This window comes from Oncorhynchus mykiss, chromosome 3 (genome assembly GCF_013265735.2).
Source record: "Oncorhynchus mykiss isolate Arlee chromosome 3, USDA_OmykA_1.1, whole genome shotgun sequence".
NCBI classification, from domain to species: domain Eukaryota; kingdom Metazoa; phylum Chordata; class Actinopteri; order Salmoniformes; family Salmonidae; genus Oncorhynchus; species Oncorhynchus mykiss.
Genome location: NC_048567.1, coordinates 6,479,496 through 6,496,648, shown reverse-complemented (window position 1 = coordinate 6,496,648; position 17,153 = coordinate 6,479,496). Strand labels below are relative to the sequence as shown.

General features: G+C 47.7%; 2 protein-coding genes across 8 annotated transcripts; one reads left to right on the top strand and one right to left on the bottom strand.

The window, feature by feature from the left end:
- Positions 1-444: 444 nt before the first annotated feature.
- LOC110508070 (serine/threonine-protein kinase Sgk1) lies at positions 445-4,435 on the bottom strand. Its single transcript, XM_021588519.2, has 5 exons — positions 4,134-4,435; positions 1,487-1,696; positions 1,202-1,419; positions 947-1,102; positions 445-649 (listed from the first exon to the last, which is right to left on the bottom strand). Exons 2-5 carry the CDS (start codon positions 1,581-1,583, stop codon positions 491-493), a joined length of 630 nt encoding a protein of 209 aa, XP_021444194.2. The 5' UTR covers positions 1,584-1,696; positions 4,134-4,435; the 3' UTR covers positions 445-490.
- A 484-nt stretch (positions 4,436-4,919) lies between these two features.
- Positions 4,920-17,106, top strand: LOC110507902 (tyrosine-protein phosphatase non-receptor type 3). 7 transcript variants are annotated; one of them, XM_036967123.1, is made up of 27 exons: positions 5,609-5,744; positions 6,836-7,010; positions 7,243-7,337; positions 7,605-7,730; positions 7,831-7,873; positions 9,091-9,172; positions 9,435-9,479; positions 9,584-9,636; positions 9,833-9,950; positions 10,061-10,148; positions 10,234-10,322; positions 10,404-10,467; positions 10,552-10,754; positions 10,839-10,964; positions 11,074-11,235; positions 11,352-11,451; positions 11,548-11,625; positions 11,709-11,765; positions 11,863-12,019; positions 13,719-13,894; positions 14,049-14,139; positions 14,342-14,403; positions 14,527-14,673; positions 15,107-15,235; positions 15,800-15,945; positions 16,023-16,158; positions 16,293-17,106. In XM_036967123.1, exons 3-27 carry the CDS (start codon positions 7,269-7,271, stop codon positions 16,380-16,382), a joined length of 2,637 nt encoding a protein of 878 aa, XP_036823018.1. In that variant the 5' UTR covers positions 5,609-5,744; positions 6,836-7,010; positions 7,243-7,268; the 3' UTR covers positions 16,383-17,106. The 7 variants fall into 7 exon arrangements, with proteins under 7 accessions (XP_036823025.1, XP_036823007.1, XP_036823008.1 ...); XM_036967119.1 differs by having other exon boundaries at positions 6,836-7,120; XM_036967125.1 differs by lacking the exon at positions 6,836-7,010 and having other exon boundaries at positions 5,728-5,744.
- Positions 17,107-17,153: the final 47 nt, after the last annotated feature.

Sequence of the window (17,153 nt, the reverse complement as noted above, 5' to 3'; positions counted from 1 at the left end):
TCCTGGTTTAAGCCTAACCCTAACCCTTACCATAACCCTAGCACCTCAACCACAGCCCTAATCTTATGTTTTTTAAATATGTTTATTGTATTCTATTGTTTTATGGACAGTGATAGTACCACTGAGTTGGAGTGTAGAGGAGGCAGATACAGAGGAAGGGCTGAGACGGGATTCGTGCTCATGTCACCAGGGATGTGTGTGTTCCATAGTCCGGGGGGCTACCACTAGGCCAGACCGACACATAGTCAACCCTGACCCTAACGTTGGTTTATCCTACTTTTCTCTTTGACCCGTAATGTGATGAAGCTAGGCTCCACCTGGTTCTCCCTTTGACCCAAGGTGCAGGAGGCTGACTCCAGGTAGCTACGGTTCAATTTAACCACTGGTTCTAACCTGGCCTGAGCCTCCGTTCTCTGTGAGATATAAACAATCTGATACATGATAGGAAAATGCATTTTAATTTATTCAACACACAAATATTAGAATGATATCAGGGCTCTGTGACTCCAACCTCAGCCGGAGACATATAGGAGAACCCTGGGAAGGCTCCATTGGCCACGTCTCCCAACATGTCACTCAAACCGAGGGAGGCGGGGGCTGGAAGAAGCGTGAACTCCGGGTCAAAATACCTCATATCACACGGACCAGACTGAAAAAGAGAGGGAGGGAACGAGTGACCAGACACACATTCAGGTAGTCACAGATCCAAACTGACCCATAGCCCCTATATAAACACACACACACAAGGTTGGGAATGAATGGGGGAGGGACTTTCCTGGCTAGCAGGTCATCCCAGGTGATGGACAGGAAGAAGGTGTAGCCCTGCAGCTCAGTCAACAAACAAAGTGAGACAGCACGTCAATGTGTGTATGGGTGCGAGTGTGTATGTGGTCTTGCATGCATGTGTCAGCACTCTGTGCCAGGTGGGGTAATGGGGGGTGCTTACAAGGTCATGTTCCCCCCCAAGGTGTTTGGTACAGTCTCTCTCCAGCAGGCTCTGCAGCAGAGTCCAGGCAGACTGGGACACACTTCTATGGAGCTGCAGGGGGGCGTGAAGGATGTTCTCAAACATCTCGGCCTTACTGCGACTGTAGAACGGGGGCTGAGGAAGAGAGAGAGAAAAGAAGAAATAGGGAGCAAGATAAAGTGTGCAGTGGATAGAATATGCTAGTTGAAAAGTAGCTGAAAGAGAAACACTCACCAGTCCATGAAGCATCTCATAAAGTACACTCCCCAGCCCCCACCAGTCCACAGCTCCACAGCAGGTGTGGCCTAACAGCACCTCTGGCGCCAGATACTCAGGGGTTCCACAGAAGGTTTGCATAGTCCCACCCACAGACATGCCCTCTTTACACAGCACGAAATCCGTCAGAACCACATGACCTCCACTGTCCAATAAGATGTTCTCTGGCTTCAGGTCTTTAGGGGGGGGGGGGGTACAGAGGGTAAAATCACTGTGGAAAATGCGCTCTCTCAGTGTGTGTACCTGTAGACTGTTGAGGGAGGGGAGGTAGCCCAGGGCTGAGAATGTTGCTCTGGGAAGGTTCCCTCCCTCTGGAGATGGTAGAACAACTCTCCTCCATTGATGTAGTCCAGTACGAAGGAGTGTGAGAGGTCTGGAAGGAGAAGTGGAGCCCCACCAGGAATGGATGCTGCAGTCCCTTCAGCAACACACCTCTCTACCATCACGGCTCTGCTGGAAAGAGCGAGAGAGCGAATAATGGAATAGAAATAGAATATAATGGAAATAGAAATGGATGCCACCTTTCCAACAAGTCAGTTCGTCAAATTTCTGCCCTGCTAGAGCTGCCCCGGTCAACTGTAAGGGCTGTTATTGTGAAATGGAAACGTCTAGGAGCAACAACGGCTCAGCCGCGAAGTGGTAGGCCACGCAAGCTCAAAGAACGGGACCACGAGTGCACGTAAAATCCTCTGTCCTCGGTTGCAACACTCATTACCGATTTCCAAACTGCCTCTGGAAGCAACGTCAGCACAAGAACTGTTCGTCAGGAGCTTCATGAAATGGGTTTCCATGGCCGAGCAGCCTCACAAACATAAGATCACCATGCCCAATGCCAAGCATCGGCTGGAGTGGTGTAAAGCTCGCCGCCATTGGATTCTGGAGCCTTGGAAACATTCTCTGGAGTGATGAATCATGCTTCACCATCTGGCAGTGCAACGAACACTACCTTCTCCAATGCATAGTGCCAACTGTAAAGTTTGGTGGAGGAGGAATAATGTTGTGGGGCTGTTTCATGGTTCAGGCTAGGCCCCTTAGTGCTAGTAAAGGGAAATCTTAACACTACAGCATACAATGACATTCTAGACGATTCTGTGCTTCCAACTTTGTGGCAACAGTTTGAGGAAAGCCCTATTCCTGTTTCAGCATGACAATGCCTCCGTGCACAAAGCGAGGTCCATACAGAAATGGTTTGTCGAGATCGGTGTGGAAGAACTTAACTGGCCTGCACAGAGCCCCGACCTCAACCTTATTGAACACCTTTGGGATGAATTAGAACGCTGACTGCGAGCCAGGCCTAATTACCCAACATCAGTGCCCGACCTCACTAATGCTCTTGTGGCTGAATGGAAGCAAGTCCCAGCAGAAATGTTCCAACATCTAGTAGAACGTCTTCCCAGAAGGGTGGAGGCTATTATAGCAGCAATGTTCCAACATCTAGTAGAAAGCCTTGCCAGAAGAGTGGAGGCTGTTATAGCAGCAATGTTCCAACAGCTAGTGGAAAGCCTTCCCAGAAGAGTGGAGGCTATTATAGCAGCAATGTTCCAACATCTAGTGGAAAGCCTTCCCAGAAGAGTGGAGGCTGTTATAGCAGTAAATGCAGGACCAACTCCATATTAATGTCCATGATTTCGGAATGAGATCGTCGAGGAGCAGGTGGCCACATACACTACATGACTAAAAGTACCTGTTGACAATGCTTTATAACCCCATAATAACGCATTATAGCAGTTGGTGAGAAAATGTGTTAGGCCACCGAGCATTCAAACACGAGAATATGAAAACACATAGTTGTAACTACATGTTCTTTAACTCTGGTGGCAGCGGGTTGAAGAGTTCAGCACCACTGACAGCACGCGCTCGGCAGGCAGGCTATTTACAACAATCCCACACGCGCTCCTGTCAAAAGACCTCTCTGACGTAGGCCTAATTGAGTCCAAAGCACCTCTGTAGGTGTAACAGATGTGAAACGGCTAGCTTAGTTAGCGTGGGCGCTAAATAGCGTTTCAATCAGTGACGTCACTTGCTCTGAGACCTTGAAGTAGTAGTTCCCCTTGCTCTGCTCGGCTTTTGTGGCGCGATGGGTAACGATGCTTCGAGGGTGACTGTTGATGTGTGCAGAAGGTCCCTGGTTCGCGCCCGGGTATGGGCGAGGGGACGGTCTAAATTTGTACTGTTACATAGGCAACATTGTGTGCAAGTCACTCATCCACAAAATCCTGAAAGGGGCTCCCGCGCTGTCGAATCAACGCTCCTATCAATGGAAAACCTTCTAAAACTTTGTAAGAGCATGGACAGACAATGCTACTGCTTTGTGGAATGTGTGTGTGACACCAGTCATATGCTCCCCACGGTAAGCACGGGGAGTTGGCTCAGGTCTAAACCCTACCTCCGCCAATCTCCCCAAAAATAATTTGCGGGGGCTGCCTCTCATGCTTCCGTCGTCGAGCTAACTCTTCGTATAGTCGCCGTTCCGCTCTCGCTGCCTCCATCTGCTCCCTTGGACGGCGATACTCCCCGGCCCGTGTCCAGGGTCCTTCCCCCTCCAGGATTTCCTCCCATGTCCAGTCCTCCTGGCCACGCTGCTTGGTCCTTCTTTGGTGGGGTGTACTGTAACGCTCGTCGTCGGTGGAAAGAGTGGACCAAAGCGCAGCGTGGAAAGTGTTCATGATATTTATTTACAAGAAACACTCAAACAAAAAAATAACAAATCCGAAAACGAACAGCTCCGTCAGGCACAGACACTAAACAGAAAATAACACCCCACAAAACCTAAACGGATAATCACAACTTATATATGATCCCCAATCAGAGACAACGATAGACAGCTGCCTCTGATTGGGAACCACACTCGGCAAAACAATAAAAACATAGAAAACGTAGATTTTCCTACCCGAGTCACACCCTGCCCTAACCAAACATAGAGAATAAATGTGGATCTCTAAGGTCAGGACGTGACAGTCAGACCATGCTGTTTTCCAAACTACCCCAGGAAGATGTCAAGGTCAGACCTCATCTGCTTTGGTCCAGATACAGGTACACTCTGTTCAGAGTCACTACAGGCTGTAGTGACTGAGGAGGAATGACTACTGTCGATTTATCACACTCAACATTGACCTGATCTATGACCTCTGACATTCAACCTTCCTCTCATTGGCCATTTAGAAAACACATGCTTGCATTATAATGGACCTACACTATATATTTATATAAATTATAATGGATCAACAATATATATTTATATAAATTATAATGGACCTACACTATATATTTATATACTATATATTTATGTAAATTATAATGGACCTACACTATATATTTATATAAATTATAATGGACCTACACTATATATTGTCAAATAACTCCCCCTTTTCAGGCCTGCAAATTGATTTTGACAAACAAATCAGTCCCCCCAAAAATCTGTGCGGCCCTCGAACCAAAACGTTTGCCCACCCTTGTCCTAGGTGGGCCAGAGTGTCAGTGGATTTTTTTCTCCTCCCTTGTACTTGATTGATCAATTAACGCCATGAATTAGTTAGGATCTCCCCTCACCTGGTTGTCTACACAAATTAATTCGCCACGAATTGAAAAAAAAAAACGAACACCCGCTTCAGCAGTACCTCGTTTTCCCTGTAGATGGCAGCAGGACCCCAGAGAGGTTCCATGGGAGTAAATGACAGGCTGTTTGACATTGGATTACAACATATTCTGTTAGGACACAGACCGGTACATTGATAGTAATGTGATTGTCTCGATCGGATAAGAAAATCACATTTTAATTGGGGATGTAATTAGACAGGTTTCATTCTCTTCATCTGTCCTGGAATGGAACAACTGGAGATATCTGACTTTAAGGATGAGTACAGATGAACGAGGAGAAGAGACAATGAGATTGAGTCATTTGACGATTGAGATATAGGAAAGGAGACAAGGAGATGACGCTGCGAGCCCCTGACTGGACCATGGATGAGCCTCCTCACGATAGGACATGTGGAAGCTATGCTGAGACACCATTCATTTTCTCATATGAATAAGTAACATAGGCTACTTCAAGGAAGGAAGGAAAGAATGATTCGTTCCCAAAGTAGTCCCAATGAACAAAACCGGAGGGACTCCACTCTTTTGCGGACCAGCCAAGAACCTAGACCGAGTTTCACTTTCACATCTCTGGAAGTTTAGCTTTTTTTCAAAGTATATTCCACCCCTTGTTCTGGTGAATCAGAGTGTCACTCTACAGTTCTGTAGGGCTGCGTGAACAGATTACATGATATCTTCTTCCTCTGATGAAAGAATATGATATGCTGTAGGCTACAGCGGGGGTGGGTGAGGACCAGAACACGCATCCATCAAGGCGGGAGCGCGCATTATGAAGAGGCGGGGCAGCGGGAATATCTCTTTCCGGATATTTACCTCCACCTGCCCGCGCGACGCGCCCAGTTCCAAGGTTTTTAACAGCGGTAGTATCAACGGACATGACAAAGTTCCCAAATCCAGGACTACTGAGGTATTTTAACTGATCTTCTCGAGCTAGATTGTCTGTGTTCTCATAACAATCCTCCAGGATCAACTTGAAATCTGAAGTAACGTTAAAGTTGCTGAATGGCATGTTGAGCGTAGCAGCAGAAGAACCTACAACATTAGGCTATGTTTATGTTGGTCGTTCATAGAGCCTACTTAGTTTAAAGTTCACGTCGAGGCTGTATGTTTCAAATAACGTCCAATATACTATATGGTAGGTTATCTTATTCTCCGTGTTAATCATTGCGATACACTAGTTTAATCGATAACCGAGATGACGTTGCTCATTTGAAAACAAGTTCGCCAATGCAACCAGGGGCACATCTCAGGCCTAGTTGACACACTTTAAATAGGCAATGTTGTATACCAATACTGCCCACTCAACAGTCTAGACTTGGCAAAAAACTCTGTTCTAAAATAGTTTAGGCAGCTCAGTTCTATCTGGTGTGAATGTCATTATCATCATGGAAAATCAGGCGTGAGAGAGTGCTCTACTCACTGTAATGTATTCAAAGTATTCAGAGTGAGTCCAAACATTAACGTGTGTGTGTGTGTGTGTGTGTGTGTGAGAGAGAGAGAGAGAGGCCTACAAAAAGACCTGTCCCACTCCCCTCAGCCTACATTAACAAGCACACACAGGGCTGTTATTAAAAGCATGGGTTAGTGGGTTGATGCCCAGTAGAACTGGTGTGTAAAAAAAACTGCAGCTCATGTGTGTGCATGTAGATCTGAGATCAGTTCCTAGGCCTGTGGATGGACCAGCTTGTCTCTGACAATGTTTAACATTCTTATCATTCAGCAGTCTGAGGAGAGAACAGGGAAAAAAGGACATGTTCAGACTCTGGACAGATAATAATGTATTACCAACATACACACTGCATTACTCATTGTAGCATGATACTGCTCCAGACACACAAATTACTCACTGGGCCTGTGTGTGTGAAGTAGAAAAGGGGCTGTTCACTGCAGACAATGTCATCCTTAGGGAGGGGCTAAACTACATGAGCAGATATCATCACAGTTTCCAGAGTCTGGAGGTGTTTCATTAAGATGTGTGTGTGTGTTATCTCTCCCCAGGTTGTGGAGAGATGGACTGAGGGTTGTGTCAGTGTGTGTGTGTGTGTGTGTGTGTGTGTGAGTGACGCGTAATTCAGAGTGCAAAGACACAGAGACGTGACAGTCCCGCGTCCCATTGTGACATAGCTACGCGGCTCTGACCACTGTCTGCGGGGGGAACACAGAGCCATAACGGGTACCTCCCCAGCATTCCCAACCAACGTGGCTCCACATACTCGTCCCTCTATTGATTTGAATGTGTTGACAGTTGGAGAAATAGCTTGAGCCGCATTGAGAATTAGAAAAGTATGAAAGCCAATGGTCCAATATTCTAGAATACTGCTGTGCGTGCACATTGTGGACACTGATAGACGTGTGTGTGTGTGTGTGTGTGTGTGTGTGTGTGTGTGTGTGTGTGTGTGTGTAAGAGGTTGAGTAACCCGCGGTAACAGACATGCCCAAACCTGATCTACTGTGTTTGGTTCAACTACTGGACAACACTATCCAGACCTTTACAGTCAACGTGAGTACACACAGTCCTGAGTAGAGTGGGAATGATAGACTGGGAGACTCAGATCTCAGCTTCCTAATGATAGACCGGGAGACTCAGATCTCAGCTTCCTAATGATAGACCAGGAGACTCAGATCTCAGCTTCCCATTGATCTCAATACACAACCTTGACCTGGAGAACACACTCACTAGAAAGGCTTTACCAAAACACACTGTACTGCAATATCACACACACACACTGACTGACTCCCGGTATAAGGTTTGTTTTGCGTCTCTCAGAAGCAGGATGCAGGTGAGGTTTTGCTGGAGCAGGTGTGTAACCAGCTGGGTCTGCTGGAGAGACACTTCTTCAGTCTGCAGCTACGAGACTCCAACACCACCATCGTCACTCAAACACACTCTCCTGTGAGTAGCTACACACACACATTTAGTGAATACTCTAAAACGCACACAACAGATGGTGAATGTAGCATCATGTCTTTGATTAACATAGTTTGTCTTGCAGAGGTGGCTGGAGGCCAACAAACCACTGAAGAAGCAGCTGAAAGGTAAGAAACACTAAATGAGACCTTAGCCTGAGCCCAGTAACGCCCTACTGTTTAGCCTGAGCCCAGTGACGCCCTACTGTTTAGCCTGAGCCCAGTGACGCCCTACTGTTTAGCCTGAGCCCAGTGACGCCCTACTGTTTAGCCTGAGCCCTGTGACGCCCTACTGTTTAGCCTGAGCCCAGTGACGCCCTACTGTTTAGCCTGAGCCCAGTGACGCCCTACTGTTTAGCCTGAGCCCAGTGACGCCCTACTGTTTAGCCTGAGCCCAGTGACGCCCTACTGTTTAGCCTGAGCCCAGTGACGCCCTACTGTTTAGCCTGAGCCCAGTGACGCCCTACTGTTTAGCCTGAGCCCAGTGACGCCCAGTGACGCCCTACTGTTTAGCCTGAGCCCAGTGACGCCCTACTGTTTAGCCTGAGCCCAGTGACGCCCTACTGTTTAGCCTGAGCCCAGTGACGCCCTACAGTTTAGCCTGAGCCCAGTGACGCCCTACAGTTTAGCCTGAGCCCAGTGACACCCTACTGTTTAGCCTGAGCCCAGTGACGCCCTACTGTTTAGCCTGAGCCCAGTGACGCCCTACTGTTTAGCCTGAGCCCAGTGACGCCCTACTGTTTAGCCTGAGCCTAGTGACGCCCTACTGTTTAGCCTGAGCCCTGTGACACCCAACTGTTTAGCCTGAGCCCAGTGCCGTCCTACTGTTTAGCCCAGTGACGCCCAACTGTTTAGCCTGAGCCCAGTGCCGTCCTACTGTTTAGCCCAGTGACGTCCTACTGTTTAGCCCAGTGACGCCCGACTGTTTAGCCCAGTGACGCCCTACTGTTTAGCCCAGTGACGCCCTACTGTTTAGCCCAGTGACGGCCTACTGTTTAGCCCAGTGACGCCCTACGGTTTAGCCTGAGCCCAGTGACACCCTACTGTTTAGCCCAGTGACACCCTACTGTTTAGCCCAGTGACGCCCTACGGTTTAGCCTGAGCCCAGTGACACCCTACTGTTTAGCCCAGTGACGGCCTACTGTTTAGCCCAGTGACGCCCTACGGTTTAGCCCAGTGACACCCTACTGTTTAGTCCAGTGTGCATTTTGATAAATGATAAATATAAGATTGTATTCTGTTAGAAGGTGGTGAGGGGATTGTGGGGGTCATATTAAGGTCAAGGGTGATGGATTATTAAGGTCAGAGGTCATTGGGCTGTGTCTAACAGCATCTCTGTCCAACAGGAGTTGTCTCTCCATTCTACCTGACCCTCCGAGTCCGATTCTTCATCTCAGACCCCAACTCTCTACAGCATGACCAGACCAGGTATGGACATGAGGAGAGATCATGGCCTCGTGATGAGGTAGCCCTGCCTGACACTTCAAATTCACTGGAACCTTTGGCCCAATAGGGAATTTCCTCTTGGTCTAATGGTCAAGAGGTTGGGTTCTCCTATGGGAGACCTGGGTTCAGAGCCCCTGTGTGTGTGTGTGTACCTGTAGACTATGTTGAGAGAGTGTGTGTCATTAGCTTGTACTGTACATGTGTGATTCAGATCATAAGTCTCTACTGTCCTGTGTGTCTTCAGACATATGTACTTCCTCCAGATCAGGAGTGACATCAGAGAGGGCAGGTCAGACACTACGAGCTCCCACCTACACATGCATTCCCTCTTACTCCACCTAGTGGTGTAAACAATGTGACTTTACATTGAGAAAGTGTGTGTGTGTCCTGCAGGTTGAAGTGTCCTCTGAGTGCAGCTGTAGTACTGGCCTCCTATGCTGTGCAGTGTAAGTTATACTCTTCTTTGGTCTTTTTAGTGTGTTGTCTGTCTGGGGGTTTAACATAATCTGTCCCCCCCCCTCTCTCTCCCACCCCCCTCTCTCTTTCCCCTTCTCTCTCCCCCCCCTCTCTCTCTCACCCCCCTCTCTCTCTCTCTCACCCCTCCTTCTCTCTCTTTCTCCCCCTTCTCTCTCTGTGTTGTAGCTGAGCTAGGTGACTACTCCCCAGACCTTCTCCCTGGTTACCTGTCCAAAAGCCACTTCCTCCCAGAGCAGGATGATGACTTCCTGTCTAGAGTAGAGGCTCTGTACCCAGGGCACAGGTACACACCCACACCAGGCACGTGTACAGCACCCCCCTATCCTACTAGAGGACATGGTGGAGCTGTTAGCATAATGCTGATACCAACCTATCCTACTCATGGGCTTTCAGGGGGCTGAAGGAGAGTGAGGCAGAGCTGTGTTTTCTCAACACAGCAAGAACTCTGGAGATGTATGGAGTGGAGCTACACACTGCCATGGTTAGTACCTCCATATGTCTCCCTCTGACTCGCCCTCGTCTTCCCTCTTCTCCCTCTTATGTTTCCATCTCTTTCTTTCTCTCAGGACTCTGACAGTTCCCCCCTATTGGTGGGATTGGCCTCAGGGGGCGTGGCTATCTTCTGTAACATGATTTGCTCCAGTTTCTTCCCCTGGTGAGCACCTGGACTTCTGATCAGACACACACACACACACACACACAAATACACACCCTGAGTGTGTATTGTCTCCTGCAGGGTGAACATCATCAAGATATCCTTCAAGAGGAAACGCTTCCTTATGCATCTCAGACGCAAACATGTGAGTCCTGATTGGCTAAAAATTGCGTCCTGCTCTGCTATTGGCTGACCTTAGTGTTGTCTTCATAACCTGTGTGTGTTCCAGGGGGAGACGCAGGACTGTGTAGTGAGCCTGGTCCTGCCATGCCCCAGGGCCTGTAAGAACCTGTGGAGGTCATGTGTGGACCATCACTGCTTCTTCTACACCAACCTGGCAACCCGTAGCCCACACCACACCAACCTGGCAACCCAGATACACAACAAGCTGCTCCCACAACACTGGGCCTTGGGCAGCACTAAAACAGACAGGCAAGCACACACACATCATACACACTATCTTTCTGTCTTTCTTTTACTCATCTGCACACACACACACTCTTGTCTCCTCTGCAGTGGTCCAGTGTGTAAGAAAGTGATGGGTGGGATGGAGTGGAACCCAGCTCTGAGGGGATCCACCTCGTCAGAACACCTGGAGACCAAGAGCCTACCGTCCCGATCCCCCCCGCTCACACCTAACTGGTACTGCCGACACCACAGCCTCACACACTGCTACAGCAGGAGATACCATGTAAGGGGTAGCTGTGACTAGGGGTAACTTCATCGTACCTTCTCTCTCTCTCTCTGTTAGGCGGAGTCCTCGTGTGCGTCATGGCGCCCGTAAACCCCGCCCCTCCTCAGTGGAGCTGAACAATGACCTGCGAGATGTGTCGGAGGGGGAGGATGTCTTTTACACCTACAGGGTCTCCCTCAGTAGCAGCAGGGGCAGCCAGGAGGGCACGCCTACACACAGGTCAGACACACACACACACACACACACACACACACACACTCTTTCATAATGTGTGTGTATCAGTGTAAAGTACATTCTCGTGTTGGAGTCAGTTCTGAACACAGTATCTATCTCAGTGTTTCTGGCACTCACAGCCAAGGAGGTGGATGGTCGCAGGTTTATGACATCGGCACAGGAGAGGAAGACATTAAGGCCACCTCTCACTACCGGGACAAGGTCAGTTACCCAGACAGACAAGGGAGTGATCCAGTATTTGTGATAAAGTATCTCATCTGTTTGTGCCAGACTCAGTAAACTCTGTGTGTGTTGCAGCGTGCTCTTGGTGATGGCGACCTGCTATTGGTGCGTCTCGCTCCTGATCACGATGGAAAGTTTGGTTTCAATGTCAAAGTGAGTCTCCCCTTCAATTAATCACACACCTACTCTCTTACATGCAGTACCATTCCTGTATCCCTGACTGTTCCTCTTCTCAGGGTGGCGTGGACCAGAAGATGTCCCTGGCCATATCCCAGGTCAACCCTGACTCCCCTGTAAGTGTGTTATGGTTTGCATGTGTAGATAATGCATTTGTAAACAGTACTTTAGATTAATCCAATGTGATTTGACTTGTTGATGAATTGATTGTAGGCGGGGCGGGTTGAGCCAAGGTTGTTGGAAGGTGACCAGGTAGTGCTGATCAACGGTCGCGACATCTCTGAACACACGCATGACCAGGTGGTCATGTTTATAAGAGCCAGCAGAGAGTCCCACTCCAGAGAACTGGCTCTGCTTATACGACGCAAAGGTAACACACACTAGAGAGAGCAAGAGAGTGGGCCTGCTAATCAGACACTGATGCAGGTACAGTGCCTTGCGAAAGTATTCGGCCCCCTTGAACTTTGCGACCTTTTGCCACATTTCAGGCTTCAAACATAAAGATATAAAACTGTATTTTTTTGTGAAGAATCAACAACAAGTGGGACACAATCATGAAGTGGAACGACATTTATTGGATATTTCAAACTTTTTTAACAAATCAAAAACTGAAAAATTGGGCGTGCAAAATTATTCAGCCCCTTTACTTTCAGTGCAGCAAACTCTCTCCAGAAGTTCAGTGAGGATCTCTGAATGATCCAATGTTGACCTAAATGACTAATGATGATAAATACAATCACCTGTGTGTAATCAAGTCTCCGTATAAATGCACCTGCACTGTGATAGTCTCAGAGGTCCGTCAAAAGCGCAGAGAGCATCATGAAGAACAAGGAACACACCAGGCAGGTCCGAGATACTGTTGTGAAGAAGTTTAAAGCCGGATTTGGATACAAAAAGATTTCCCAAGCTGTAAACATCCCAAGGAGCACTGTGCAAGCGATAATATTGAAATGAAGGAGTATCAGACCACTGCAAATCTACCAAGACCTGGCCGTTCCTCTAAACTTTCAGCTCATACAAGGAGAAGACTGATCAGAGATGCAGCCAAGAGGCCCATGATCACTCTGGATGAACTGCAGAGATCTACAGCTGAGGTGGGAGACTCTGTCCATAGGACAACAATCAGTCGTATATTGCACAAATCTGGCCTTTATGGAAGAGTGGCAAGAAGAAAGCCATTTCTTAAAGATATCCATAAAAAGTGTCATTTAAAGTTTGCCACAAGCCACCTGGGAGACACACCAAACATGTGGAAGAAGGTGCTCTGGTCAGATGAAACCAAAATTGAACTTTTTGGCAATAATGCAAAACGTTATGTTTGGCGTAAAAGCAACACAGCTGAACACACCATCCCCACTGTCATACATGGTGGTGGCAGCATCATGGTTTGGGCCTGCTTTTCTTCAGCAGGGACAGGGAAGATGGTTAAAATTGATGGGAAGATGGATGGAGCCAAATACAGGACCATTCTGGAAGAAAACCTGATGGAGTCTGCAAAAGACCTGAGACTGGGATGGAGATTTGTCTTCCAACAAGACAATGATCCAAAACATAAAGCAAAATCTACAATGGAATGGTTCAAAAATAAACATATCCAGGTGTTAGAATGGCCAAGTCAAAGTCCAGACCTGAATCCAATCGAGAATCTGTGGAAAGAACTGAAAACTGCTGTTCACAAATGCTCTCCATCCAACCTCACTGAGCTCGAGCTGTTTTGCAAGGAGGAATGGGAAAAAAATTCAGTCTCTCGATGTGCAAAACTGATAGAGACATACCCCAAGCGACTTACAGCTGTAATCGCAGCAAAAGTTGGCGCTACAAAGTATTAACTTAAGGGGGCTGAATAATTTTGCACGCCCAATTTTTCAGTTTTTGATTTGTTAAAAAAGTTTGAAATATCCAATAAATGTCGTTCCACTTCATGATTGTGTCCCACTTGTTGTTGATTCTTCACAAAAAAATACAGTTTTATATCTTTATGTTTGAAGCCTGAAATGTGGCAAAAGGTCGCAAAGTTCAAGGGGGCCGAATACTTTCGCACGGCACTGTAACACACTGTGTGTGTTTAGGTCCAGGGCGTGTGGCCCCCCTGCTGCAGTTTCCCTCTGCCCTGTCTCTGACTGGCCAATCACACGGTGATCCACTGCTTCTGCCTGGCCAATCAGAACAAGGCCAGACACTTGAAGAGTCCATGAAACAACTGGAGAGGGGAATCCAGACAGGCACTCTCACCTTCCACTTCGAGGTGTGTTTTAGTTATACAACAACACTATGAAAGGGACTTGCTTCTGTGTTAAATGTAACAGATGCACTTTGGGAATAACTTGTCAATAAGACCTGCTGTTGACAATCCAGACAGAAGAGCATGGTGAGTGATGGTGGTGATGTGTGTGTTGTAGAACCTGTACATGAGGAAGCCTGGCCTGTCAGTAGCCTGCGCTCGTCTCCCTGAGAACACAGACAAGAACAGATACAAGGACGTGCTGCCCTGTGAGTACACACACCATCTCACACACTGTGTGTCCTAGTAGGAGTGACTCGACATGCCAGTGTACCCATCTTCCCTAATGTCCTGAATTTGTGGAGATGGAGGACAGGACACGGGTGCTTTGTTTGTTGAGCTGGTACGGTGGTTTGGGTGGGTCTGGAGGGCCCTGGTTCTGACTCCATCTCTAATTCTTTGTTCTGTCAGATGACATCTCCAGAGTGGTACTTCAGGACCAAGAGGACTACATCAATGCAAGCCACATCACGGTCAGTACACACTGTGTTTAGTGTTGTCCTTGTTGGTTTGTGTATAGTGATGCTGTATTTGTGTAGTGTGTGTGTGTGTTTGTTGTCTTGTTTGTGTATAGTCATGCTGTGTGTGTGTCTCAGGTGATGCCCCCAGGGTCTGGTGTGTGTCTGCGCTACATTGCAGCTCAAGGACCGCTGCCTCAGACCTGCACTCACTTCTGGCAGAGTGTGTGGGAGCAACACACACACACCATCATCATGCTCACCACACTCACCGAGAGAGGACGGGTATGCACACGGGCCCTCTCTCTTTCAAAGAGTGAAACACATTTAGTGAATGAGAATGGGTACAGCACACACAGGTTTACCAAGGTCCCAGGCTCATTGTGAGTCGCTGTCTGCGTCTTTGCCTGCCTGTTGCTTGGTAACCTGAAGCTCTCACTGATTGATTGTCTTGCTGATATTCCACAAGTTCCCTGGTTTTTCTCACACACACACATTCATGCTGACAGTCAGTTTCCACTCATCTCCTGATGTAATATATGTACTGGCCCTGAGAATGTCCTGAGATGTTTGGGAGAACACAGTGAGTGAAGCACAGACTCAGAAATATGAAACACAGCTCAGTAAAATAACATTTCTCAGAGCTTAAAGATTACAGACTCTATAGTAAATCAATATTAATGAATATCAAAATCAATCATGTGTGTGTGTGTTTCAGACTAAGTGCCACCAGTACTGGCCACACCCTCCTGAAGTGAGGGATTATGGGTACCTGAGGGTCAGCTGCCACTCTGAGGAATGCAACCTGGCCTACGTCACACGCCAATTCACCCTCACACACACACAGGTAACACACAAACAAGACCTGCCTCACATAACAGGAGGTGTGCCATATATGTATGTGTGCCATATGTGAGTTCTCCACAGGAAACATTGACCAAACTATCCCCATCCATCTCCATACGTTTCTGCTTCCATTGGTATTGTGTTTATTTACCTTTACAACACAGAGGTTAATATAGAACATGTTCTCCTTTACAATAATAGCCTGCCAAAGAGTACACACAACACTACACTGCTGTGCAGACCCATCTGTTCCTTTGGCTGTCAGTTAAACCATGCATGGACCACAGGCTGGACAACACATTCCTCCATCTCTCCCTCTCCTCATCTCTCCTCCTCTATCCCTCCTCCATCTAACTCTACTCTCCTCCATCTCTCCCTCATCACAGTAACTAACGAGTTACCATACCCTACACGTTTCTCTCTCCTCCATCTCTCCCATTACAATCATCACATATCCAAGTTCATTTAATTTATGAAAATATCTTTGATGAGAGACAGATGAGAGAACACACACTTTTCCCCTAACTGTTTTCCGTCTGTTTTTCCTATACGTGTGTGTTTCCAGCTGGGAGAGGAGCGTTCGGTGACCCACCTGCAGTATGTAGCATGGCCAGACCATGGTGTACCTGATGACCCCTCAGACTTCCTGCTGTTCATCACCTCTGTTAGAGAGAGGAGGACAGGAGACACACCACTTATGGTGCACTGCAGGTACACACACACACACACACACACACTAGGGTTACAAGATTTTTAACACCTCATGTATGTTGTTGATATAATTGCAGCGCAGGGATTGGGCGTACAGGTGTTCTCATTACCATGGAGACGGCGTTGTCGCTGTTGGAGAGCGGTCGACCTGTGTTCCCTCTGGACATCATCAGGACGCTCCGAGACCAGAGGGCCATGATGATCCAGACCACGGTACACACACACCTATACGTCTAACCATTAGCTACTCTCCTCTCAAGATCAGCATTGAAACCCTAATGACTATGTCTGCAACTTCCTTTGGTATGTTTGTATGTGACTGGACTGTTTTTATGTTTGTGTTCAAGTGTCAGTTCCGGTTTATGTGTGAGGCCATCCTGCGTGTCTACAGAGAGAGAGAAGAGAGTATTCTGCAGCACCACCCTCAGCACTGCTAATGGACCATTAACAGGAGGATGGGGGGACAGCTAGCCACAGCACTAGGCAAACAGGAAGATGGGGGGACAGCTAGCCACAATGCTAGGCTAACAGGAGGTGGGGGGACAGCTATCCACAATGCTAGGCTAACAGAAGGATGGCTAGCCACAGCACTAGGCTAACAGGTGGGGGGACAGCTATCCACAATGCTAGGCTAACAGGAGAAGAGGACTGCTAGGCTAACAGGAGAAGAGGACAGCTAGGCTGTAGCCTTAGAGAGCCATAGCACTCCACTAGCCTTAAGTGCTCGGCAACGGCTAGCCTTCTGTTGCTACAGCACATAACGAGCCATAGTGCCGAATGTGCTCAGCTAGTCCTATCCTTATGTTTGCCATAGAGCACCGCTAGCAGGAAGGACCATGTACTGCAAAGGTCTTTTTAAAATGTATTTAAAAAAATATATATAATAATTCTCTGGGACCAAAGTGCTACTGTATGAGTGACTGAAGACTGTATCTCAGTTCCTCTTGAGTGGCGGCTATATAGCTTTCCTAATAGTGGGTTGAGGCAAGTTCCTCCTGAGCGGAGGCTATAGGATTGACTGGTCTGTCTGCATTGTTGGGAGAGTGTTGAGGCTTTCGGTGGATTCACAGTAGAGATGAACACTGCCAGAGCCACCACACACTACCCCCGATCCCACCTTCCCTAAATTATTGACACACTGAATAAACACACTGACATCTACTTGGAGCTCTTTGTCTGTTTGTTGACGGGGTAAAAGTCAGTTGATC

What these genes read in the sequence shown, in the direction of transcription:
- LOC110508070 (XM_021588519.2), bottom strand. Translation starts at nt 1,583, where the DNA reads ATGGAGGAGAGTTGTTCTACCATCTCCAGAGGGAGGGAACCTTCCCAG. An exon ending in CCTCCCTCAACAGTCTACAG is followed by an intron (nt 1,420 to 1,486) that starts GTACACACACTG and finishes CCCCCCCTAAAG; the next exon opens with ACCTGAAGCCAGAGAACATC. An exon ending in TTGGGGGGGAACATGACCTT is followed by an intron (nt 650 to 946) that starts GTAAGCACCCCC and finishes TCTCTTTTTCAG; the next exon opens with TCTGGTCCGTGTGATATGAG.
- LOC110507902 (XM_036967112.1), top strand. Translation starts at nt 5,607, where the DNA reads ATGAAGAGGCGGGGCAGCGGGAATATCTCTTTCCGGATATTTACCTCC. An exon ending in ACTGAAGAAGCAGCTGAAAG is followed by an intron (nt 7,874 to 9,090) that starts GTAAGAAACACT and finishes TCTGTCCAACAG; the next exon opens with GAGTTGTCTCTCCATTCTAC. An exon ending in CCATGATGATCCAGACCACG is followed by an intron (nt 16,159 to 16,292) that starts GTACACACACAC and finishes TTTGTGTTCAAG; the next exon opens with TGTCAGTTCCGGTTTATGTG.